General features: G+C 45.8%; 1 protein-coding gene across 1 annotated transcript in view; it reads left to right on the forward strand.

The window, feature by feature from the left end:
* Prtg (protogenin) overlaps positions 1–24,969 on the forward strand; it is a 114,202-nt gene that overhangs the window by 76,298 nt on the left and 12,935 nt on the right. The window contains exons 12-15 of the mRNA XM_057768379.1: positions 17,820–17,915; positions 18,815–19,001; positions 19,240–19,367; positions 21,788–21,958. Coding sequence (XP_057624362.1) covers positions 17,820–17,915; positions 18,815–19,001; positions 19,240–19,367; positions 21,788–21,958 — 582 coding nt within the window. The remainder of the gene's footprint in view (positions 1–17,819; positions 17,916–18,814; positions 19,002–19,239; positions 19,368–21,787; positions 21,959–24,969) is intronic.

The raw sequence follows: 24,969 nt of genomic DNA on the forward strand, positions 1-24,969 counted from the left end.
ACAGGGAAACACCGTGAGGGGGGGCACCATGACGGGGGGGGGATGCTGTGAATTAGGGGAAACACTGTGAGGCCCTGAGTAGGCGAATGTTTTTGTCTTAGCCTTTAAAGATAGTATGTGTGTTTATTTTTTAATGAAATAAAATGTGTGTCTCTCCTCAGTACTACTGAAAGAAAAAATGTTGGGAAAAAAATAAAAACAAAAGTACTGCAACTGGGAAGATAATTCATTCGTAAAATGCGTGCTGTGGAAACATGAAGACCTGAGTTCTGTGCCCAGGGCCCACGTAAAAGGCTACATGTGCTGGTGTGCACTTGGGCTCCCCGTGTTCTCTGTGCTGGTGTGCACTTGGGCTCCCCGTGTTCTCTGTGCTGGTGTGCACTCAGGCTGGTGTACACTCGGGCTCCCTATGCTGGTATGCACTTGGGCTCCCCGTCTGGTGTGCACTCGGGCCCCCTGTGCTGGTGTGCACTCGCCCCCCTCCCCCACGTGCTGGAAGCCAAGGCCTAAGGATCTCTGGGGCTCGAGGATCATTTAGTTTAGTCTGATGTGTGAGCCTGAGGCCAACAAGAAACCCTGTCTCAAAAACCAAGGTGGGCTGACACCTGAGGATCAATGGGCATGCGTACATGTATATGCACACATACCTGCACACGCACACTAATTCAAACTGTTGCCCCATAAGCTGTAACTGTAGTGAGTATTGTATTGGGAGGGAGCAAAGAGACGAGGACTTGTGTAATAAACGGGCAGTGGACAGTCTGAGGATGGGTCGCGTGCTTTTCTCCAAGAGGGTGACCCTGAATGGACCTGAAGGAATAGTTAAGTAGGTGAGGGGCCCTGATGAAACAGTGGAGAATTAAATAAGGCGAGATGCAGGCCATAATCACAGCAGTCATGGACCCAGGCTAACCCTGGTGCAGGCTCCTATCTAAAAAACGAGATTTGGGGGTGGGGAGAAGGCAGGTTTGAGATGAGATCTCACTGTGGAGCCCAGGCCCAACTCAACCTTCCTATCCTCCTCCGTCAGCCTCCTGAGTGCTGGTCACTGGCCTGTGCCACCTTGCCTGGGCAGCTTAACCTACCAGTTGACTTGAATAAACACCTGTAACTTTCAGAATTCTCCGCTGTCCTTCCGTCGTGACTTGCTGAAATACATTTTTCAATTTCATTTCAGAGGTCTAGTGTCTTCAAAGACTTTGCAGAGACTGAGGGCACAGGAGGTGCCTGGCTGGAGCCTTTTGAATTAGCCATAGTAGTTGGTTCCTGTGCCATGGGAGTGGGGAGGTCCCTTGGCTGAACTTGGTGGTGGCAGGTTGCTTTCTCAGCAAGCTTGGATGGTGAGAACGTTTGTAGCTGTGCAAAATGTAGGCAGCATATCCCACCCAGTTATCACGGGCTGTACAGCCTCGTAGGAAGGGTGTGTAAATCCGCCTTACCATGATCATTATTTCACAGTTATCTATCACACTTCCACCCTCAACCTGTGTCAGAGTGTGTGTATATGTGTGTGTGTGCGCGCGCGTGCGCGTGTGTACACATTGCCCAGAAATTGACTCTTTCTCTCTCACTTTCCACCTTATTTTTTAAGGTGTCTGTAACTTCAGTTGCAGGGGATCTGACACCTGCCTCTTGTCTCCATATGTCCACACGTGCTGCACATAAACATACAAACACACACCCATAAAAACTAAAAGAAAATAATAATTAAAATTTTTCAAGTTTTTAAATTATAAATATCGGGGCCAGAGGAGATGGTTGAATGGTTAAGAGTGCTTTCTATTCTTCTAGAGGCCCTGGCTCGGTTCCTAACACCCACATCAGGCATCTTATATCCACCTGTAGCTCCAGCTCCAAGGGATCCAACCCTGCGTTCTGACCTCTGAGGGCACCCGTGCACATGCAGACGCATGGATACATTCATACACAGAAATAAACAGAAAAACAAATCTTTCAGTTACATTTCAAATTTATGAAGTTTATTTGTGTATGTATGTGTGTGAGAGTGTTTGTATTGGGGTGGGGGAGATTGCTACAGTGTGAGTGTGTGTGTGTATGTGTGTGTGTGTACAACTTTAGTAGGTTGGTTCTCCTTTTCTACCAGGTGGATCCCAGAGGTCAGACCCAGGTAAAGACCTTGGCGGAAGTGTCTTTACCCACTGAGACATCTCACTAGCCTATAAATTACTTTTTAGTTGACTATGTTTAGATGAATAACTTGAGGCAAAGATAAACGAAGGTTGGAAAGCTACTGGAACCTGGATTTGAAGTTTTTGTTGCTACTGAAAGGTGCTGTGCAGTTGTCAGAAAGTAAGTTTCAGATTTCTCTGTAGCCGGGTCTACAGGCAGTTAGCAGTGTTAGCCAGGAGATATGGGATATCTTAATTATTAGGAAAAGGCCACGATAGATTAATTAAGTTATTAAAATACAGTGTCCTAGAACAATTTCCCTGGGAGATTGTTAGAGATCTCTCACATCTGTGGCATCTCTACCTGATACTTGAGAATGACGGACAGTGCTGAGGAGGAGATTCCCATGGTCTCCAGGGTTATCCGACTGGGTGCAAGATTTTGGGTGACCTGGAGATAATCATAGATGAAGTGATCAAAACCACTTCTCTTTTTAAAGATTATTTTATGTGTATGGAGATTATTTTATGTTGTGGATGTTTTTCCTGCATGTAGGTATGTGCAGCATGTGTGTTCCTGGTGTCCCCAGAGGCCAGAAGAGGGCATCAGATCCTGCAGTGCTGAAGTTGCAGACGATGTGAGCCTCCATGTGGGTGCTGGCAACAGAACCCAGGTCCCCTGGAAGAGCAGTCAGTGCGCTTACCCGCTGAGCCACCTCTCCAGCTCTCAAATAATTGTTTTTGATGTTCACATTCTCCATGGGCAGGCATGAAGAGCTTTAGCTTGGCTCCTTCTGTCAAATAGTTATGTCCTCCTGCTTCAGAAAGTACCCTTTTGTCTAAGAAGAAAAATCATGGCATTTGGGCTTCCATACTGACCTGAGACAACTGCAGAGATCGCATTCAGACTGAGAACTGCCAGGATGAAGAGAGACTCAGCGGTTGTGGCGCTTGCTTTTGCCTTTTTCGCTCTGCCATAGATTGACCCTGTCACTCACCTGTTTGGCTCAGTGCTTGGTTCCCATGTTGCCATGTGTGTATTTAACACACTGGTCTTCAGTGAGACTCAATGAGAATTAGTGTGTGTAAATGAGGTTGTGTATAGTGTAAATGTGTGTGGGTGTGTGAGCCTGTGTGAGTTTAATTCATGTGGGGTATGTGTGTGCATGTGTACACATGTGTCAGGATATCAGGTGAATGTAGTTCATATGTGTATGTGTACACACGTGTCAGGATGTCAGGTGAGTGGTTCACGTGGGGTATGTGTGCATGTGTACACATGTGTCAGGATTTCAGGTGAGGATAGTTCCCGTGGGGTATGTGTGCATGTGTACACACATGTCAGGATGTCGGATGAATGTGCATGTATACATATGTGCCAGATGATGTCAGGTGAGTATAGTTCATGTGGGGTATATGTGCGTATGTACACATGTGTCAGGATTTCAGGTGAGGATAGTTCCCGTGGGGGGTGTGTGCATGTCCACACACATATCAAGATGTCGGGTGAGTGTAGTTCACATGGGGGTATGTGGGGTATATGTGCATGTGTGCACACGTGTCAGAGGAGGTCAGGCATCTGCTTCTGTCACTCTCCACCTTACTCCTTTGAGACCTGAGACAGAATTTTTCTCTGAACCTGGAGCTAGCACCCCAGTGACCCTCCTGTCTCCACTTCCCACAGCTCTGGGGTCACAGGAGCCACATGGCCATGCTTTCTATGTGGTATCCAAATTCAGGTCCTCAGACAATGCCCTTACATACACTAAGCTATTTTTTAGGCCCCTGCATTTTCATCTTAAATAAAAGATGACCCAAGACAGCAGAGATGGCTTAGAGCGTAAAGATCCCAGTCGAAGACCTGAGTGTGATCCCTGGGACCCGTGTGGTAAAAGAACTAACTCCTAAGAGCTGTTCTGTTCTCCACATACACTATGGCATGTTCCCCCATACATGTACTCACAAAATGAAGAAATGAATTTGAAAATTAAAGGAGAGAGAGAGAGAGAGAGAGAGAGGGAGAGACAGAGAACCTTCCGCTATCCCAAAGGGCTTTGTTGTCTTTAGGTGTCTGACAGATTGATGATTTGATTAGGATTTGCATGTGCTACTTAATAACCAATTAAGATGTTTGCTTGCCTCAAAGAATTCTCTTGTTGGATGCTTACATTAAAACAAATTTCCCGATGCTGTGCTCAGCGCGGTTAAGTAAGTTGTACCGGCGGCGAGCCTTGTAACTTCTGAGGGGCATAAATAAGCAGTGTGGGGCTTTACGCTGTGATTGATGAGGCTGCTCTTTCTCCAGTGTGCTTCCCACATGGGAAGCAATTCCAGAGTGGTCTCAGGCCGTCTTCCGACATCTCTCCCATCCTGTGAGCATGCTTTGAACTACCAAGGGTTGCCTGTTCCAGGATAGTTACCAAACTACAGATGTTTTCGCAATGCATCTGTGCCCCTCTGCCCAAGTCCCTGTGGCTCCAAGAATGATGGATGATATTTTTACGTTGCTTCACAAAAGGGTCAAAATGCCATGGCGAGTCCGTGACTGGGAGGTGGAGAAGTGTTGGTCCTGGAAGGAAATTTATTTCATGGCTTCAGGGGAAGTTGGACTGTCGTGAATAGGCTTCCCTTGCCAGTCTATAAAAATATTGTTTGTAAGGCACTGATGTATGTGGAGCGGACAGAGGAGCTACTTAAACAAATGTGAGGTAGGTACAGTAGTGTGTGCAGCTCCCGGCCTCCCCTGGGGGCTTCCAGGCAAGTGCTGCTTGTGGTGAAAATACCAACATGACCAAAGAAAAGACTTATTCCTTATGTAACAATTCTAAGTAAACCTCACTTGTAAATTTGATAGCCTCCAATTTTCCTATGAGATATGCCAATGCTCTTTATCTTGTTAGAACTGAAATATATTTATAATAAGCCATCCATTCATTTTACTTGTTTGGTTTTTAGGCAGGGTCTCACTGTGCAATGCTGACCTATCTAGAACCCACTGTGGAAAACAGGCTGACCTCAGACTCAGGGAGGTCTGTCTAGCTCTGATGGAAGGACTGTCCCTACCTTTTCCTCTTAAATTATGTGGGAGCTTGTTCATGAACACAGCCTCCTTAGCACTACTCCTGTGCTACTGTCGTGAATTTGGGGACAGCTAAACTGTTCTGTTTTTAATAGTCATTTTATTTTGTCTTCTGTGTATGAGTGCTTTGCCTGCATGTATGTCTGTGACCATGTGTGGGCCTGGTACCTGGAGGCCAGACAGTGGAGTTGAGTTGCCCTGTTTGTGCTGGGAATCAAACCCAGGTCCACTGGGAGAACAGCCAGGTCTCTTAGCTGCTGAGCCATCTCGCCAGCTCAACTGTTGTCCTTTGGAATCTTCTTTTCCCCCTCCTTACCCACAGGAAATAACTGTCTTCAGCATTTCTCTGTTTGACAGTGTTGTGGGAAACTAAACTTAGAAAACAGGGCTGCTGGACTGCCCTTCTTCCGTGCTGACCCACAGGGAAAGGCGTCTCCCTAGACAAAAGAGTAAGATCTGACCCCTTCAATGGCAGCAGTGGGGGCAGGGTTACGTCACTCTGAGGTTAGTTGTTCAGTGTGCTGGTAGTCGGGTTCTCTTCTGGCAGGGCTTGATTTATCATGCTGCGGGAAACCGTGCCTTCTGAAAATAACTATTTAAAAAAGAAGATGTCTTGGCATCTGACATATAAAACTAAAAATACATGATCCTGAAAGAAAGAACACGGTCAAACTATTGCATACGCAGCACAGTTGGGGAAAGCCTTTTGCCTCTGTCTGGGTCTTGAAAGTTCCAACTGTAATAGAGAGGTTTTTCTGATAGGAACTGCCAATAGTGTATCCTTACTTTGATGGGAAATTGATTCTAAAATGTCACATGGAAAGGGGATGGTGTCCCTGGCAAGGAAGGAAAGAACTCCAGCCTTCTCAGGCTTGGACACATACCCTCCCTTTGGCTTCCAGGAAAGCTGGGTGGGCAGCTCACACACTTCATCTACAGAGCAACTTTGTAACCTTTTGACACAGTTGTTGGAGTAAATGTGAAGTTAGTTTACAACATAAACATTCGTGAGAAACAGGCATGCAGAAGGTCAACTTGTAAATAAGAGGGGATGAATTTTTAATCTCAGCTTAAAGCAAAACTGACATCCGTAGCTAAAATCTGACTTTAATTCGGCACACTAACACGTTTGAGGAAAACATTTGAGACTGAGTTTTCTCTACCCCATTCTAATAATCAGTGTGTCGATCGTATAAAAACGGGTCCTGAAAAGAGCTGCTATGTGCTGATGAGGGTGGAAACTTAGAACCGTGATACAGGTGTGTGTAAAAATAATTTAACCCATTATATTTGCATGCCCACTAGAAAGATTTATTTAAAAAGAAAAGGGACCCACTCTTCCAATAATGTCTCAATAGTGGAGAAACTGCAGTCATTTGGGAAACTTGTCGCCAACCCACTGTTGAAATGCGATTTGGGCTTTCTGTGCTGTGCTCAAGTGTGGTGTCTTAAAGCCCAGCGCTGCTCTGCCTGCCTTTCCCACCCATCCCCCTTACCAGTTTTCCTGTCTCCCTGCCGGCTGGACCAGACTTGGGCTGGCCCCAGATTCGGTGTCAGAGGCCACGACCCAGGTGTCACAGCAGCCCCTACTGCCGGCCTTCTCTCTGAATAATTATATGGGTGGTATTGTTCGGAAGGGACAGGCTCCGGGGCAGTGCAGTCACCCTGGCTAGGCAGACCACGGAGAGCTCTGGTCGGGGTTCCGGGGGAACAATGGACCTGAGCAGGCTAGCACAAAACCTGGCCACACAAAAGATTAAATTAAAAGTGGACATTCGGTGGGGTGCTGGGCTCACCCCGCGGCGCCTCTCACCTTCCTGACTCATTCCCGTGTCCTCTTTTAGTATCTCTACACACGCTGACCTCGGGCCGGCAAAGTTTGAGAGTGCCCTTTACCTTTGAAAACATATTCCGGCTTGACTCGCTTAGGCTTTGAAGCTGTCTTAATTGAGGCATATTGTGGTTGCTATCAGCAAAGCTTTCTCTGGCGGCCCTTTGAGTAAATAATGTAAATCAATGCATAGTGATTTTTAAAACAACACTATTTTCTTTTTAAAAGCCTTTACACACACACACAAACTATTTAAATAAAAAAAAACCTTTAAAAAAAAAGCCACACACTGAATTGATCAGACCCCAAAAGCCACACACTGAATTGATCAGACCCCAAAACTATATTTATTTCAGTCGACTTCTGTTTGGTTAAAACAACCATTCTAAAACTGTGGAGCTTCACATTGGATTTTACACGCTCACTGTCAAATACATTTGTGTACACTTGTCCACCGCCAGAAACGAAGACTCCACGGCAGAGTTAGAGCTAAGTAACTTACAGCAGTACCTAGTGATTTTTTTAAAATACCGCTCAACAGCGTTTTATTGAGGGTGTTTCACCAGGCCACTCCAGAGTGCGCTGGTTTGGTAGCTGGAGGAGGCAGAGGCTGCCGTCCAGTGGATGACTTCCTGTTCCTTCGGTGCGAGAGGATTACCTTCCCCACTGCCTGGGAGCTTTCCATAGAAAAGTAGGCAGTTAAAGCTCTCTGCACTTTAGGTTTGAATTTGAGACGTGGCTGGAAGGGTGGATTACTCTGTTCCTGTGAAGTTTTCTCATGGTCTTCACCCGAGGTTTTCTCCTAATTTTATCAAATCCTGACCTCTGGCTCTGGCCGAGCTCTTCCGCGTGATCCCGGGGCCCCTTGAACAAGCAGCAACCGCGGGAAACAAAGGCTGGTCTTCGTAACCCTGCCTTATCTGTACCTTTGGTCCACAGCCCATGCTTTGTAAACAATTGTTTTCTGGTGTGGGATTTCCAGGACTCGAGCCAAAGGGATGCTATCATACACTGTTCATATGGTTTGAGCTCAGTGCCCATCCGCGTTCCGGCCTTAGTCCATCCCTAAGGAGCATTTGATGGTAATTGGGAGTAAAGTACGAAACTTCCTACTAAGTGAACCTTTTACATTTTCTGTTTTAAATACACTTTGTGGTTTAAATAAAGTGCAAAAATAGGACAATGATCAGAATGCTGTAGAGCTGGAATTTTTTTTTAAAAAACTGTTTATTTGGTTTTTGTTGTTGTTTTTATTTTGTTTTCATTTTTTTTTTTTTTTGACTCTTGAGATAAGGTATCAGTGTGTATCCAGAGTGGGCTGGAACCACCATCTCTTGCCTCTACCTCCTAAGTGCTGGAAATAGAGGCTTGTGCATGCCTGGCTCAAATGTTTTCTCCTTAAAGTAATTTATGCCTTACTATTTGTGCTAGTTAGTTTTGGGGGGGGGTTGTTTGTTTGTTTTTTAACTTGACACAAGCCAGACTCATCTGGGAAGAGAAAACCTCAATTGATACAGATTGGCCTGTATATAAGCAAGGCTATGGGGCACTTTTTTTTTTTTTTTGATTGATATTGTTTGGTTGGAAGTGTCACCCCAACCCCTGACATCCATATACCCAAAGAGTCTGGAATGTTTGGGTTAAGGCTACAACACAGTCCCTGGCATCCATATACCCAAAGAGTATGGAATGTTCAGGTAGTTCCATTCCAAGCCCCCTCCCCTGGGAGTTGCCTCAGTCTACCCCCAAGAAAGCCCACCAAACGATGACCCCTCCCCAGAGATGCTCAAGATTCATCCCACAGGGTATTTAAACAGCACCCTGGAAAACAAACACTTGGTTTTCTGGTCCTCCTTCCCCGGCTCCGGCTCCTCCCTGGGGGATTGTAAAGCCATCTGGGAGCATTGGGCTTTTCCTAATTCGGTTTGATTTGGTCTGTTTTGGATTATTGTGTCAGTGGAGAGTCTTATGGGGTGCAAAAGCTTTTCAGCTATGGGAGGGCACAACCCACTGTGGGCAATGCTACCCCTGGGCAGGTAGGTGGTCCTAGATGGTATAAAGAAGCAAACCCAGCAAGTCATGGGGAGCAAGCCAGTGAGCAGCACCCATCCGTGGTCTCTGCCTTGACTTCCCTTCATGACAGACTATAAACTGTTAGCTGGAATAAACCCTTTCCTTCCCAAGCGGCTGTCTGTCAGTGTTTCATCACAGTGGAAAGCAAGCTAGGACACTATTTCCATTTCTGACTTGTGTTGATTTTCTGATACATATTTGATTGTCCTAAAGGAGCATACTGATCTCACTTATGCAGAGCTCAGATGCTTTTTAGAGATAACCTCATCTAAAATGAGGAAAGGGAGAAGGGGTTCCACCCTGCAGCTGTAAGAAAGCGCTCCTGGGACTCCTGTGTTCTCCTTACCGCGCACTCTCAATCATCTTCCTATCCGGCTTTCAGACATGAGCAGCCCCATTCGTCACTAAGTTTTATGCCAAAGCATGAAAGTTGAAGGTCAGCAGCCCTTTGCCATGTGGGTCCTCTTCTGTTTGTGCTGGTTTACCCCAGGGTGAAACGGGGTGTCCTTGCTGCTTCTCAATGCCTCTTCTCAACCCCACTTAGCCAGCCGCCTTACTGTATTTCCAGTACGGTTTGCAGAGCCAAGCCTGGCTGCTCTTCACTCTCCCAAACCTGCCCCTAGCCCGACTGTTGCCTGTGACCACCCTTATGTAACTTCACTGCTGCAAACCTGGTCCCCTTGCCTGCACTCATCTCCTGGCCTGCATCTCAGCTTCCCCTGGCTTCCAAAGGGGCAGCTTCTCAAATGCTGCCCCTCTATGCTGCTGCACGCTGAGTTAGAGCTGATTGTTCCCACTTGTAAATACTGTTAGGGCTTTAATGAATTACTTTGCATCAGTTGCTCCTATCTTGCGTACCTCTTTATACTGTCCTCACAGTTCCTTAATATCTGGTATCTAAACCAGTTTGAGACTGTTACCCCATTAGCTTTCTAATCTCACAGACAGTTCGGATGAGGAAACCCTGACTTTCACAGCCACAGAGCCATTAAGCCTGGAACCTGAATCACCCAGGACCCAAACTGCGTGTTTGTTGTTCAGCAGTAAACACAAGAACAAAGTGTTTTTCTGAACAGTTTACAAATATAAACAAACTCCTTTAATCCCTACCTTACTTATAGGTGAGGAACCATAATACAAACTTAAATAGGCATATCTGTGAGTTTACTGTACACGGGAATGCACAGTTACTTACAGAAACAACAACAAAGGATTGAATGCCTGGAGCTGGAATTACAGGTGACTGTGAGCATCAATGTGGGTGGTGGGTACAAAGCTCAGGTTCTCTGAAAGAGCAGCAAGCACTCTTAATCACTAAGCTATCTCTCTGGCTCTCTTTTTTTATTTAACTGCTTGAGAGTTAATCCTGACTGTGGTTTGATGGACCTTACTCAGTAGCTGAGTTCCATTTGGACCTTCCTTCATTTCCTTCATCAGTTGGTGTCTGAGTTCCTCCCGTCCTAGTATGGGAGCATCATGCTCCTTACTGACTCACACACATATGCCATCTAGTGGTGAAAAGAGAAAGCACAGGTTTTTCTCATAAAACTGGGGATAGGCCAGGATTTTAGTTATATTTGTTCTATTTATATTTAGACATATAAATAAAAATAAAATAAAAATTAAAGGAAAAGATATGTCGTTTGCACTCCGTTATTGTTAAGCCATGTACCGTCACGGTGGAATGGGGATGATTTCCGCTGAGTTTGTCTTATGCAGATTTTGGCATTGCAGACTCACTTTCTTGGCCCCTGCTTTTCTTGTTCTGACTTGAAGCTATTGAGGGTTGTAACTAATTCTCAAAACCGGATACAGCTAGCAGATTGGATTAATCTTGGGGTCTATCTGCTTGCTGTTTCTAGTGCTAGTCCTCAAATGCTTCCATATTTCATTCAATAAACACTTTGCTGCTTTTTAGTCTTAGGAAGACAGTTATTGACTTGTTTTCCAAAGCACTTATTGTGTTTAGGCCTGTTGGATGAGAGCTGATGGCGGATTTGCTCCTGAGAGGATTAAATGCCACAGTTGGGAAGGCGACCAGCTTCCCTGTTGAGCCTTCAATCTTATATGCATGTCAGACATCCGCCTGGGAACCCTCACCTGCCCTGCATGCCAGGAAATATTAATGAGAACAGTGAATTGAGCCCAGCTTGAATATTTGCTGGTTGCTAATTTCCTGGCATCCTGGTCGCAGGACCTGCTTTGTGTTAAGTAGAGATGTCTTTCGTCAACAAACATCCCACAAGATGATGTGTGACTTTATTAAACCCAGTTGAGGTTTTTGCCCTCTCTGTCCAGTTTAAGAGTTCAGGGACCGCCTTTTCTCATTCAGGCAGCTTCATTTGCCTGGCAGCAATAGCAGGCTTTTGTGTTTTTACCAATCCTGGGACGGTACAGAGTGCTTAATTGGATAATTTCACTTAACATTCAAAATCTCTACCGATGAGGTCCCCTTATATCTCCACCTTCCAAGTGCAAGCAAGGCTTAGAAGAAGAGGAACTTGCTTGGATCTAGATAGTTAGGAAGTGATACATATAGAATGTTTCTTTGTGGTTGTTTTGTTTTGTTTGGAGACAAGTTGTCACTATATGGCCCTGGCTGGCCTGGAATGTGCTGTGTAGACCAGGCTCTCGAGCTCACAGAGATCTGCCCACCTCTGCTGGTATTGAAGGTGTGCGCCACCACACCCAGCAGAGTGTTTTTATTAGTGTCTCCTTTGGTGTATCAGAGTAAAAGCAGAGCCTGGCAAGATGGCTCAGTGGTTAAAGACACCTGATGTGAAAACTGACGACCTGAGTTAGGTCCCTGGAACACACGTGGGAGAAGAGAATAGGTGCTCTCTGTTCCCTGATCTCCACGTGTGTCCCCGCACAGATGTACATGAGTCAGGAGGGGAACGCGACACCACATGGTCCAGCCTCTCAAAGGTCATTGGCTGAAGGAGGTTCCCCATCACATGCGCACCAAATAAAAAGTAAAACGTAATGCAAATGCTCTAAGGAAAAGCAAGGGCTAGAAACATGGCTTAGAGTTTAGAAATGCTCATTGTTCTTCCAGGGAACTCAAGTTTGGTTCCAAACACCCACATCAGGAGGCTCAGAAATGCCTGTAACTCCAGTTCTGGGGGAACTGATGCCCCCTTTGGGCCTCCAAGGGCACCTGGCATACACACAGAGAGATGCACATGTACACATGATAAAAAAAATAAATCCTAAAAAATCAAAGTAAAAGCAAGAGTTGTGTCTTTTTTAGTCCTTGAGTCTCAGACAATCCCTGACTTTTGGTAGACACTCGGTAAATGTTCACCTGCCACCGGGAGCCTTTTCTCGATCAGCCAGCCGGGCTCCTGGTCCTCAGTAACTCATGTGACGAGTAGTCCTTATAGATGAGCTGGTGGGAGACAATGAGTCAGGAAGGAAGGCGAGCCCCGAGCCAGCGGAGGAAAGACACCGGCTCTACCTCAGCAGCATGCCAGGACCCTTTTGGCTAGAAGTTGACTCCGTGGAGAAGATGAGGCACATCCATTTGGCTGGTGACCTTCATGCAAGTTGTGCCCCCATGAGAAATTGTTATTAACTGAAACATTTAGAGGGGCAGTAACCTGGCTCAAAGCATAAAGGTGCCCACCGTCCTAATCTGGAGATGAGAGTTTGAACTTCAGAATCCCTACAGAAGTGGTCAGCGCTAATCCCACAAAGCTGCCCTCTTGCCTCCACATGCATTTTGTGGCACACATGTGCATGTGCAAGAATGCTGGGGCACACACACTATTTTTTTTTAATTAAAAATATTTAGGAGCCGGGCGGTGGTGGCGCACGCCTTTAATCCCAGCACTTGGGAGGCAGAGGCAGGCGGATCTCTGTGAGTTCGAGACCAGCCTGGTCTACAAGAGCTAGTTCCAGGACAGGCTCCAAAACCACAGAGAAACCCTGTCTCGAAAAACCAAAAAAAAAAAAAAAAAAAAAAATTAGGATTAAATTTCTATTAAATTGAATGATTTGAGTTTTTCTCCTATGATCCAATATTTTTATACATTTCCAACTTTTAAAGCATTTTTTAAAAGGGTATATAATTTTACTTTTACTTGTGTGTGTCTGAATGTGTGCTAATGAAAGAAATGAAAAACCGGTCAGAGGGACCTAATTGCTTTCTGCCTGAACCACGCTGTTTAGGCTAGGCTAAAACATTTCATATGTGACAAGGGCCAGGAGCTGGTAACACCTGGGAGAGCATTGCCTCAAGGACAGCCAAGAGCTGACCAATTAAAAATATGCCCATAGTATTCTTCATCTACATACCCCAAGGACAGGTAGGAACGGGTCTACTGAGAACAGACTTACTTATGTCCATACTTCATTTGCATAATGATATCATCCTTATTGAACTTCCCACCCTTTTGTAATCATTTGCTGTCCTCACTTGGGTCCGGGTATGCAAATTAGGCGAGAGCTGGTGGTTCTGCAAGATTACCTATAAAAAGTCCTGTAATCTCTGGAAGGGAGCTCCTCCCGCCCTCACTGCCTTGAGGGTGCTGGACGGATGAGTTCCTTGCTTAGGCTCACACTGCACTTTGGCATAAACCTTGCTTTTTGCATTTAAGTCCCCAAGTCCCCGTTCCCTGGTGATCTCTCTTTGGGGGCAAGAGTCTGGGCACATTATGTGTATGTGTGCAATTACCAATAGAGGCCAGAAGAGGGTGTCAGATCCTCTTGTTTTGGTTTGGTTTTGGTTTTTAGAGACAGGGTTTCTCTGTGTAGCTTTGGAGCCTGTCCTGGAACTACTCTGTAGACCAAACTGTCCTCGAACTCACATAGATCCACCTGCTTCTGCCTCCTGAGTGCTGGGATTAAAGGCGTGCGCCACCATGCCCAGTAGAGCTGAAGTTATATAAAGGTTGAAGTGAGCCACCTACTGTGAGTACTAGGAACTGAACTTCTGTGCAAGTGCAGGAAGCATGCTTAACCACTGAGCCATCTCTCCAGACAAATTTGACCCACAGATCAAATGCTACCTCTTTGCTCCATTATGGTGACTTGTGGCTGTGATTCTACTGCTTAGGAGACTGAAGTAGAAAGATGGAGAGTTCAAGGCCAACCTGAGCCACATAGGGAGACCCCATCTCAAAATAAAATTAAAGAAATAGACCTGAGTGGTGAATTTCTGCCCCTTGTATTGAGTCCGGGAACTGGCATTAGTTCTTTCTGTCCTGCTTCCTCTCCCTTCCTGAGAAAGCCTATGGTATCCTTTGTGGCTGCTCTCCTCCCTCCGCCTAAGCTTGCCCAGTGTCGTGAGACCAAGCCCTGTGTGTGTGGCAGCACTTAACCCCAGCAGGGCTGTGACAGCCTGGGACCTGTTTCCAAGCAGCATTCTTTGCCCCCCCAAGGGGAAGTCTGCAGAACTCGGGTTTAGAACTTGCACTGTTTTGTCCAGTTTAAGCCTCTGCTTTTGCCTCTTGTTTTGAATGTTAGTCCTCCGTGCTTGACTTATTAGTCTGTACCCTTCCGTTAACGAGGTATCTTTCTGTTTTCTTCTTTAGCTGATAAATCTCATTGCCTGGTAACTCTCAGGTGTGTGTGTGTGTGTGCGTGTGTGCGTGTGCGTGTGTGCGTGTGTGTGTGTGTTTGCCCATATGTATGTGGAGCCAAAGGCTGTCTTCCTCGATTGCATTCCACTTTGTCTTTGGAAACAAGGTCTCTTGTTTATAACCTGGAATTCCCTGGATGGGTCGACTGACTGCCCAGCGAGCTCAAGAATCCTGTCTCTGCCTTCCCGGTTCTGGGATTACAGGAATGTGCTACTAGGCTCAGTCAGTAAAATGTTTACCATGCAAGCATGATGACCTGAGTGGGGACCCCCAGCACCCACGTAGAAGCCAGGAGTGGATCCCTGAGCTCGCTGACCAGCTATCCTAGCTGAATCAGTAAGCTCTAGGTTCTGTGAGAGACCCTGCCTCAAAAAATAACATGGAGAGGTAACTCAGGAAGACAGACACCCAGTGTCAACCTCTGGCCACATGAGGACACATATTTGTGCACATCACCTGCACACTTGAATACATGTGTGTACACACACACATCCCAGAGAGCACAGAAATGAGCTCTCCACTCATTCAAACAGCCATCTTCCTTCTGCAAGTGTTCTGTGAGAATGGCTGTGCCATGTTGGGTTCTGAGGCAAGCTGGTCTCGTCTTCCCTTGCCTGGGTCTGCCCATCTCTGGCATGGCTTTCTTCCATCAGCAGACGTTCCCAAAGACCCGGCCTCTTTGTGAGTACAGAAAGATTTGCCAGCGCTGCACTCTGAATTCACGGGGCTCTAGCACAGGGTTCCTCTAGTAACAACACAGAATGTGTGCAGGGTGGACCCTGGGATTCAACTAATTGACAGATTCAGTAGATGGGTTGGAAAGAAAGACAAGAAAATAGATTCAGATTTGAATCCTCATTAATCTGAACCAAAACCTTTGGAATTTTGGTGCTGAATGCTGGAAATCATTTGGGCCGTGAAATCCAGGTGTTCTTTGTTTTGTCTGGTGCTGGAAAGATGGCTCATTGGTTAGGAGCACTGGCTGCTCTTCCTAAAGGACCCAGGTTCAATTCCCAGAACCCACATGGCAGCTCATAACTACCTGTAATTCCAGTTTCAGGGGATTTAACACATTCACACAGACCTGCAAGCACGCAAAAATGAATAAACATGAGATAAAAATAAATTATTAAAAAACATTTGTCTGATAGCTCTCAGTTCTCTGTGTGAAATTGTCTATAACAGACATTACTTTTTAAAGATTTATCTGGTGCAGAGGGCGCCAGATCTCATTTTAGATGGTTGTGAGCCACCATGTGGCTGCTGGGAATTGAACTCGGGACCTCTGGAAGAGCTGACAGTACTCTTAACCTCTGAGCCATCTCTCCAGCCCCAGACATTACTTTTCTGATGTAGAAGCATGTATTTGTGCAAATTTAGAGGCCCTGTGCTTTGTCATAGAGTCACAGTCCAGACTGAGAGTGGTAGCACATGCCTTTAAACACTGCACTTGGGGGCTGAGGCAGGAGAGTTGTGAGTTCAAGGCCAGCCTGAGCTTCTTAATGTGGCCGCCTCCAGCGGGGACAGAGGAGAACATACAAATCTATTCATAAGTTCCCAGTTCTCGGTTCAGCTCTGTGTGGCCCTGAACTGCCTTCTTACCGCCTTGTGCATAGCTTATAAAAGGGGAACAATGTATGCTTATGTTTTCAAGAGGTTTTTTTTAGGTAGGGAAAATCTTTCTGCATCTTTTGGTTGCTTGGCTAAGTATTTTTCTGTTTGTGGTTTTGTTTGTTTTCTCCTTTTTTGAGACACAGCCAATGTAGTTCTTGCTGTCCTGGAACTCCCTGTGTGGACCAGGCTGGCCTCGAACTCACAGAGATGTTTTGTTTTTTGAGACGGTGTTTTCTGTCCTACTATGTGGATCCTGGGGATTGAAGTCAGGTGGTCAGGTTTTGCAGTGGGTACTTTTATCCACTAGACCTTCTTGCCTGCCCAGGACATCTTCCTAAATATATTTTAATAATATATTTGATAATTATTAAATAAATAAATAAATAAAATATTAAATAAAGTACCAGTATCAATTCTTAAAGTAAATATGTAAAATCTTAAAAATTACTTTGGAGAATTTCATAAATGTGTTTATTTTTCAAGCTTTATATATTTAAATTCACTGTGGAGTTATTTTTAAGAGTTTTTTTATGTGTATGTGTATATGTGTGTGCGTGTGTGTGTATACCCTTAAGAAAACTATGAATTCCTCAACTGTATTGTGAATGACAATGTGTTTTATTTGCTTAAGGAAAAATATTTTAAGTAAATATTCATGTACATTAAAAAAAACTGGAATGGGTTCCATTTTAATGTTGTGATAGTTAACAGGCACCAGTAGAGGGCGCTCCAGCGCATCTGTCTTGAATTATGAATGAGCTTGAAAATGGAGGTTTCTTGAAAGAGACCCACTTAGAAATATTCAGAGGTTCTACTAAAGGGTGCTTGTACTAATTCTCCCTAACTCTGAGGGAGAAAACACTACTCTTGAATGTAATTGCCACAGCAAAACACATCTGTATAAAATAAATTTTGGGGACCTATCAAGGAGTGGAGGCTGAGTTAGGAGGGGGTAGAATTCTAAGCCAGCCTGGACTATGTGGGAGATGTAAGCCTAGCCTGGGGTACATAGTGAATTTGAAAACAGCCTGGGTAAGACCCTGTCCTTTAAAACATGAATAACTAAGGCTGGTGAGATGGCTCAACCGATGAAGTTGCTTCCCGTCAAGCCTCATGAAACTGATTTCCAGAACTCCCAGAAGGGAAAGAGAAAAACCGACTCAAAGTTGTCCTCTTACCTCCGCCTGTGCATGGTGGCATGCACACACGAACGTGCAAAATAAAGGAATAAAATATAATTTAAAATAAAATATAAAAAAATTCAGGGAAAATTTGGCCATTTGAAGAGGGGTGTTTATGGCGGTTTGAAATTAGGCTAAACACATTAACTTTAAGAATAACTGGTCCCCGTGGCGGTGTTGCAGCTGATTTTGACAGGGAGAGAATCTGGATGGGGAAGGGGAAGGGTCATTGTCTTAGAACTGTCATGTTTGGAAAGTGCTCATGCCGTTGGGGCTTCTGGCCAATGCCAGGCTGGGCTGAACGAGTGCCGCTGATTTCCTTTCTAGATCCCAGAAGAAAATACCACGTGAGGCTGCTGGCTTACAACAACATGGAAGACGGCTACCAGGCTGACCAGACCGTCAGCACTCCCGGATGCGTGTGTGAGTGACAGCCACACAGCGTGATGCTGTGTCTCAGACACACCCCTGACCCCATCCTTGCTGGAAATTCAGTTTCCGCTACTACTTGGGGACTGGATGAGGGTGGGGGGTAATTTCTTTACGTCCTCCAGCTGCTGGGCACATCTTGAATAAGTGGGTACTCTGCAAAAGTGGGGTGTTTAAATTCTAAGTGCCTGTTTTAATTTTGCAAGCTGAAGACTGCTGGGAGTTAACTGGGAAAGGGCGTTGGTTACCTGCAAACTGAATTCCTTTTGTCTGCGTTTGCCTGGAGGCCCAGGTGTTTCTCTGATTGCTTCTGCGTGTTCTTCTAGCTCGGCTTTCTCTGCCTTTGACCAGCACCTCATTTTTCCATCTAGGTTTTTGTTGTTATTGGGGATTTTATTCGCGGGGGCGTTTTTGAGACAGGGTCTCACTGTATAGCCCTGTCTTGGAACTTGCTATATAGACCAGGCTGGCTTGAACTCAGAGATCTGTCTCTGTCTCCTAAGATTAAAGACATCAGCTACCACACTGGAGTATTTTTTTTCCTTTCCTTTCTTTTTTTTTTGGGGGGGGGGCATTCTTTGTTTGTTTGGTTTTTCCAAGACAGGATCTCACTGTGTAGCTCTGGCTTTTCTGAAACTCACTATGTAGACCAGACTGACCTCCATCTCAGATCATGCACACTAAGAGCTATGGTTTTTCTGTCATTTAAGCAATTGACTGCGTCTAACTCACAGAAGAGTCTGTTAGCTTGAGCGACTCAGGGATAGAACACTAGGAGACTGGTGGGAGAAAGGCCCCAGATCCGCCGGCCGGCAGTGGGGTCTTCTCATTTCCCCCTATACCGCTCTACAACGCCAGCCCTTGCAGTAAATTCGTGTTGCCTTTCTCAATAGCTGTTCGCGACCGCATGGTCCCTCCTCCGCCGCCACCCCACCATCTCTATGCGAAGGCTAACACTTCTTCTTCCATCTTCCTGCACTGGAGGAGGCCTGCCTTCACCACGGCTCAAGTCATTAACTACACCATCCGCTGTAACCCTGTCGGCCTGCAGAACGCCTCTCTGGTTCTCTACCTGCAAACGTATGTAGCTTGTCTTCCCGGTTGTCTCCTTGGCGTGCCTGGCTGCTCACGCTTCTTACTGACTCTGGCTCAGCTTGGGCTTCATCTGGGAGCACTCGCTTCAGAGCCGATGATCTCAAACGTCTAAAAGTTTCGGTTCCCGTTGTTCATTCAGTTCTGGAAACTTTGCTTCCTTGATATGAATTGATATGCTGACTCTCGGAAACTGGCATTAACGACCCCCTTAACTCTTTAACAGATCAGAGACCCACATGCTGGTTCAGGGACTGGAACCAAACACCAAGTATGAATTTGCCGTCCGGCTGCATGTGGATCAGAGCTCCAGTCCCTGGAGCCCCGTGGTCTACCATTCCACACTCCCAGAAGGTAGGAGCCACAGCCTCCCAGTGGAGTTGTCTCTTAAACTTTATTGATTCAGATGTTCATTCTTTTATTCGTTATGTGAATGGGTGTTTTGGCTGCATTATGTCTGCGTAGCACATGCTTAGTGTCTGCAGAAGCTAGAAGAGGGCAAAGATGGGGTTACAGATGGCTGTGAGCTCCCATAGATGTGCTGGGACTTGAACTCTGGTCCTCTAGAATAGCGGCTGGTGCTCTAACCACTGAGCCATCTCCCCCATTCCACTATGGACTTCATGTGGGTTTAGTTTGTTTTTTGTTTTTCAAGACAAGGTTTCTCTGTGTAACAATCCTGGCTGTCCTGATATTTGCTGTGTAAGCCAAGCTGGCCTCGAACTCCCAGAAATCTGCCTGCCTCTGACTATATTTTTTTAAGCTGGTTTTTGTTGTTGTTGTTTGTTTGTTTTGAGACAGGGTCTCACTGTCTAGCCCTGGCTATCACAGAACTCAGTTGGTAGACCAGAATGACTTCATACTAACAGAGATCCACCTGCCTCTGCCTCCTGAGTGCTAGAATTAAAGGTGTGTGCCACCACACCTCTCTTTATTTAAGAAAACAAAATAAAACCAAAAAAAAATATTTTAAAGACTTTTTATAAATTTTATTTTTAGATAGGACTTCTCTGTGTAGTCTTGGCTGTCCTGAGACTCACTCTGAGGCATAGGCTGGCCCCAAAGTTACAGAGGTCTACCTGCCTCTGCTTCCCCTGGGGTTAATGTGCTGGGATTAAAGGCGAGCACCACCACTGTGGGGTAGTCAGAAGGCTTAGACATTGATGGCTATTCTCACGTATGTCGTGAGTTCAAGGGCAAGCCGAGATCAGAAGAAGAAAAATGGAAGTATCTATGCCACTTTGAGAGAGCCCTGCCCCTACCAGCTGATATGTGCTTCTTCATCTCTTTACCTTTCGAATTTTTTTCTCTATTATATTTAAGACTTTTTTTTCCCTTACAGGCCAATGAGCTTTAATTTCTGTCCCTTTTAAATCTTTTTTTCCCAGTCAGTCATGATGTTCAGACCTTAGTTCTCAGCTCACTGAAAACAGCTTATTAATGCTCTTAGGAGCCGAGCTCAGACCCCATTTTTCTGTGAGTGGCAGCCAGGTGCTGCGCCCAGTGCCGGGTGAATACCTGGCTGTGGGACAGCTATGGTGTCTGTGGCTCTGGTTATAGTGTTTTGTGCCCATAACACTACTGTGGTTCTGATGCTGTCCCGTAAGAACGCAGCACCAAAGCCCCTCTCTTCTCTGGGAGCTGGTGTTCCACATGGAGTCAGCTGATGCTCCAGGACTGGTGTTCACGCATAAGTCATTATTTAAGTCTGTTCTGTAAACACACTCATTCCCTCTGACTTGAGAAATAGCTAAACCTTTAGTCTCAGGAGCATTTGCTTCAAGCCTTTTGGATCAGGCTACTGTTCTAAACATTTTAGTAGGAGCTACAACTTAGCGTCGGTACCAGTGGGAACTTACTCTGGTAAACAGATGAAACAATAACCCGTATAACTGTATGCCCCCTTCCCTCCCTGGGCTAGGAAGCGTTCCTATGACCTCATGCTCGGCAAGTCCCTACGGCCATAAGCCATTCCAATTAGTAGTTTAACAACCGTGTTTCAAAAGCCCTGGAAATCCTGCCCCTTAGACCTAGGGCATTTCTAGGACATCTAGAGTCTACCTCCCCTTTTTATATCTATATAAGATTTATTTATTTATTATGTCTACAGTGTTCTGCCTGCACACCAGAAGAGGGCACCAGATCTCATTATAGATGACTGTGAGCCACCATGTGGTTGCTGGGAATTGAACTCAAGATCTCTGGAAGAGCAGCTGGTGCTCTTAACTGCTGAGCCGTCTCTCCAGCCCTACCCTCTTCTTTATGGTTTTTAAAAAGTGTTTCAACCTGAAAGTAAAATTAAGATTGGGGACGTTACTCAGTAGGTAGAGTGCTGGGTGATTGCCTAGCCTGCGTGAAGCCCTCGGTTTTACTTCATGCCGCATACACCAGATATGGTGATATCTACCTGTTCCTGACTCTTGGGACGGGGGACGGGGGTGAAAGCGGAAGGGTCAGGTGTTAAAGGCCAGCCTCATCTATTTCCTATTACTACAATAAACCTCAAAAGCTATGATGATTAAATTTTTTGTCTTTCTTTTTTTTTTTTTTTTTTCTTTTTGGTTTTTTTAAAGACGGGTATCTCTGTAGCTTTGGAGCCTGTTCCAGAACTCCCTCTGTAGAGCAGACTGGCCTCAAACTCCCAGAGATCCACCTGTCTCTGCCTCCCCAGTGCTGGGATTAAAGGTGTGCGCCACCACTGCCTGGTTTACAATAGTTTCCGGTTGTGCAGGCTCGTCCATGGTTCTCTGATTATCACACTCATGTCCCCACAGCGCCCACGGGCCCCCCAGTGGGGGTGAAAGTGACACTAATAGAAGATGACACTGCCCTTGTTTCCTGGAAACCCCCAGGTGGCCCAGAGACAGTTGTGACACGCTACACCATCTTGTACGCTTCCAGGAAGGCCTGGATTGCGGGCGAGTGGCAGGTCCTGCACCGAGAAGGTAAGTGTGACCGGATTATCAAGGACAATGACAGCAAGTTATCAATATCACAGGGAGACCAAGGGAGGTGATGCAGAGCCCGTGTTGGATTTGTTCAAAGAACATTGGCAAGCCATCTGTCAGTTAAGTTAATCGATCAATCAATCATTTGTGTGTAAGAGCAGGCATGCGTGTGTCTCAGTGCACGTATGGTCGTCAGAGGACGGCTTTCATGCTTGGTTCTTGCCTTCCACCTTGTTTAGGCAGGGTCTTGTTAGCTTCAGGACAGCTGACTCAAGAGCTTCCAGTTGGTTCTCTTTCCACCTCCTACCTCCCCGTAGGAGTGCTGGGATTACAGACGCGCCGCAACATCCAGCCTTTGGCATAGGCTCCAGGAATCAAGCTTGGCTTGGCAGGGTTGCTCAGCAAGCCCTTTGCCTTCTGAGCCATTTTGCTGGCCCTTTTTTTTTTTGGTTTTTCGAGACAGGGTTTCTCTGTGGCTTTGGAGCCTGTCCTGGAACTAGCTCTTGTAGACCAGGCTGGTCTCGAACTCACAGAGATCCGCCTGCCTCTGCCTCCCGAGTGCTGGGATTAAAGGCGTGCGCCACCACCAAGTACAGAGAAAACCTGATTAGGATTTAAGAACACTGCTTAAGATTTTTTAAACATTAGTCTGTTTTTAGCTTAGGAATGATAAATTGCCAAATCCTTAATATTCTCGCTGCATGCTTTTAACATTGCGTTCTGTTTAAAATCTTCAGTCTTCCATTTGGACATGTTCCATATGGCAGAGTTTAGTAGGGAATCTAAGTGTTACTCTGGCATGCCCTCCACTCACACATGCAGAGGAAAGGAGGGTTTGCCAAGCAATTAAAAGTTTAAGAAGGAAGTAGTGATCTGTAATCCTGGTACTTTTGAGATGAAAAAAATTCTAATCTTAGGCCAGCCCAAGCCCAAGCCTGTCTCATGGAAGAAAAACAAACAAACAAACAAACAAATTTTTTTTTTCAAGACAGTACTGCTGTTCTGGAAACTTGCTCTGTAAACCAGACTGGCTTCGAATTCACAGAGATCAGCTGGGCGGTGGTGGCACACGCCTTTAATCCCAGCACTTGGGAGGCAGAGGCAGGTGGATTTCTGTGAGTTTGAAGCCAGCCTGGTCTACAAGAGCAAGTTCCAGGACAGGCTCCAAAATTACACAGAGAAACCCTGTCTCGAAAAACCAAGAAAACAAAAACAAGCCAACAAACAAACAAAAAACAGAAATCCACCTGCCTCTGCCTCCTGAGTCTTGGGATTAAAGGTGTGCACTGCCACCAGCTGGCAAATTTTCTTTTTTAAAAACATTTAAAATTTATTTTTAAGCCGGGCGGTAGTGGCGCACGACTTTAATCCCAGCACTCCTTTAATCCCAGCACTCGGGAGGCAGAGGCAGGCGGATCTCTGTAAGTTCGAGACCAGCCTGATCTACAAGAGCTAGTTCCAGGACAGGCTCCAAAACCACAGAGAAACCCTGTCTCGAAAAAACAAAACAAAACAAAACAAAAAATTTATTTTTAATTAGGTGTGACTGCCGGTTTGTTCATATGAATGCAGTTCCTCATATAGGTCAAAAGAGGGCATCAGATTTCTTAGACTAGGCACTTGGAGCCACCACATGGGTGCAGGGACGTGAACATGGGTCCCCTGCCAGGGCAGCTTAACTGCGGAGCCTTCTCTCCAGCCCTGTGCGCTGAAGTCTCAGTGATTTCAGGTCCATATTTTCTGTTCTCACAGGCCCCACTAGGTAGTAACTGGCTTCTGAGGAGACTTGAAGGTACTAAAGATGGGACAGTTAGGTGTCATTATGTTATTAGTGTCTCTTACGACTTCACAGACCCCTCTAGAGCTTCTAGCAATTGTTACATTGTCTTATTGATTCCATGAATCTTGATTCTGATAGGGGTAAGGAGTCTAGGAACAGTTGGGGGGTGGAGTCTGGAAGGAAAGGTAAACCTTTGGAAACAAAGTGTCACCAACCTTGGCAGTGTCACATTTACTGGTGTCCCATTAGATACAGTAAATTACATGGCCACCCCTGAGTGTGACAGTTAGGGCTGCTCAGAGATGTGAATAGGTGGAAACCCGCTGGGGGCTCTTTAATATCAGTCAAGCTTATGTTCTTTAAAAATAAAAATAAACATTGGGGGTGGCAGCAGGGGTAGAGAGGTCAGAGGACAGCATGGAGGGGTTGCTTCTCTCCGCTATGTGGAGCCTTGGGAATCAGACTTGGTTTGTCATACTTGGTAGCAAGCCTCTTTAACCTTTTTGCCTTTTTGGGGCCTACCATGTGTCTTGTGTTAGGTTTGTCTGTCACATGTGTGCAGTGCCTACAGACGCCAGAGGACAGTGTTGAGTCCTCTGGAGCTGGGCTGACACAGCTACCAGACATGCGTACTGGAAGCTGAACTTGGGTCCTCTAGAAGAGCAACATTTTCAACCTATGAGTCCTCACTCCACCACCACTGCACCATCGCTCCTCCCCCTACAACGCCATTGCTCCGCCCCAAGTGTGCCTTCGCTCCTCCCCCTACAACGCCATTGCTCCGCCCCCCCAGTGTGCCTTCCTTCCTCCCCCTACAACGCCATCACTCCGCCCCCCACAGCAGTTCAGTTTCATTCTGCGGTTTCCAAGATGGTTTATTGACACAACACTTGACCAAATGACAGACCTGATTTAATGAGGTGACATAAATATTAATAAGGAGCCGCTTGAGCACGTAGCTTTGAATTCTTCGTTCTCACCTTTCTAAAAGGAGACAATAATTTCCTCTGCCTGTTTTCAAATTGACCCATTCGGGAGTTTGAGAAAGGGCTCAGAAATGAATATCCTACCTCATTTCTGGCTCCATGGAGACGTGGACAGTAATTGCAGGCTTTTGCATCTCTGCAAACCTTTCTAACTACATAATTGTGTGCAGGAAAACACGATCCGCTCGCCGCTTGGTGAGATTTCCAGGAACGTTCTTGTGAAAAGCTTTTGTCGTTGATTA

Source organism: Chionomys nivalis, chromosome 4 (genome assembly GCF_950005125.1).
Source record: "Chionomys nivalis chromosome 4, mChiNiv1.1, whole genome shotgun sequence".
NCBI lineage: Eukaryota > Metazoa > Chordata > Mammalia > Rodentia > Cricetidae > Chionomys > Chionomys nivalis.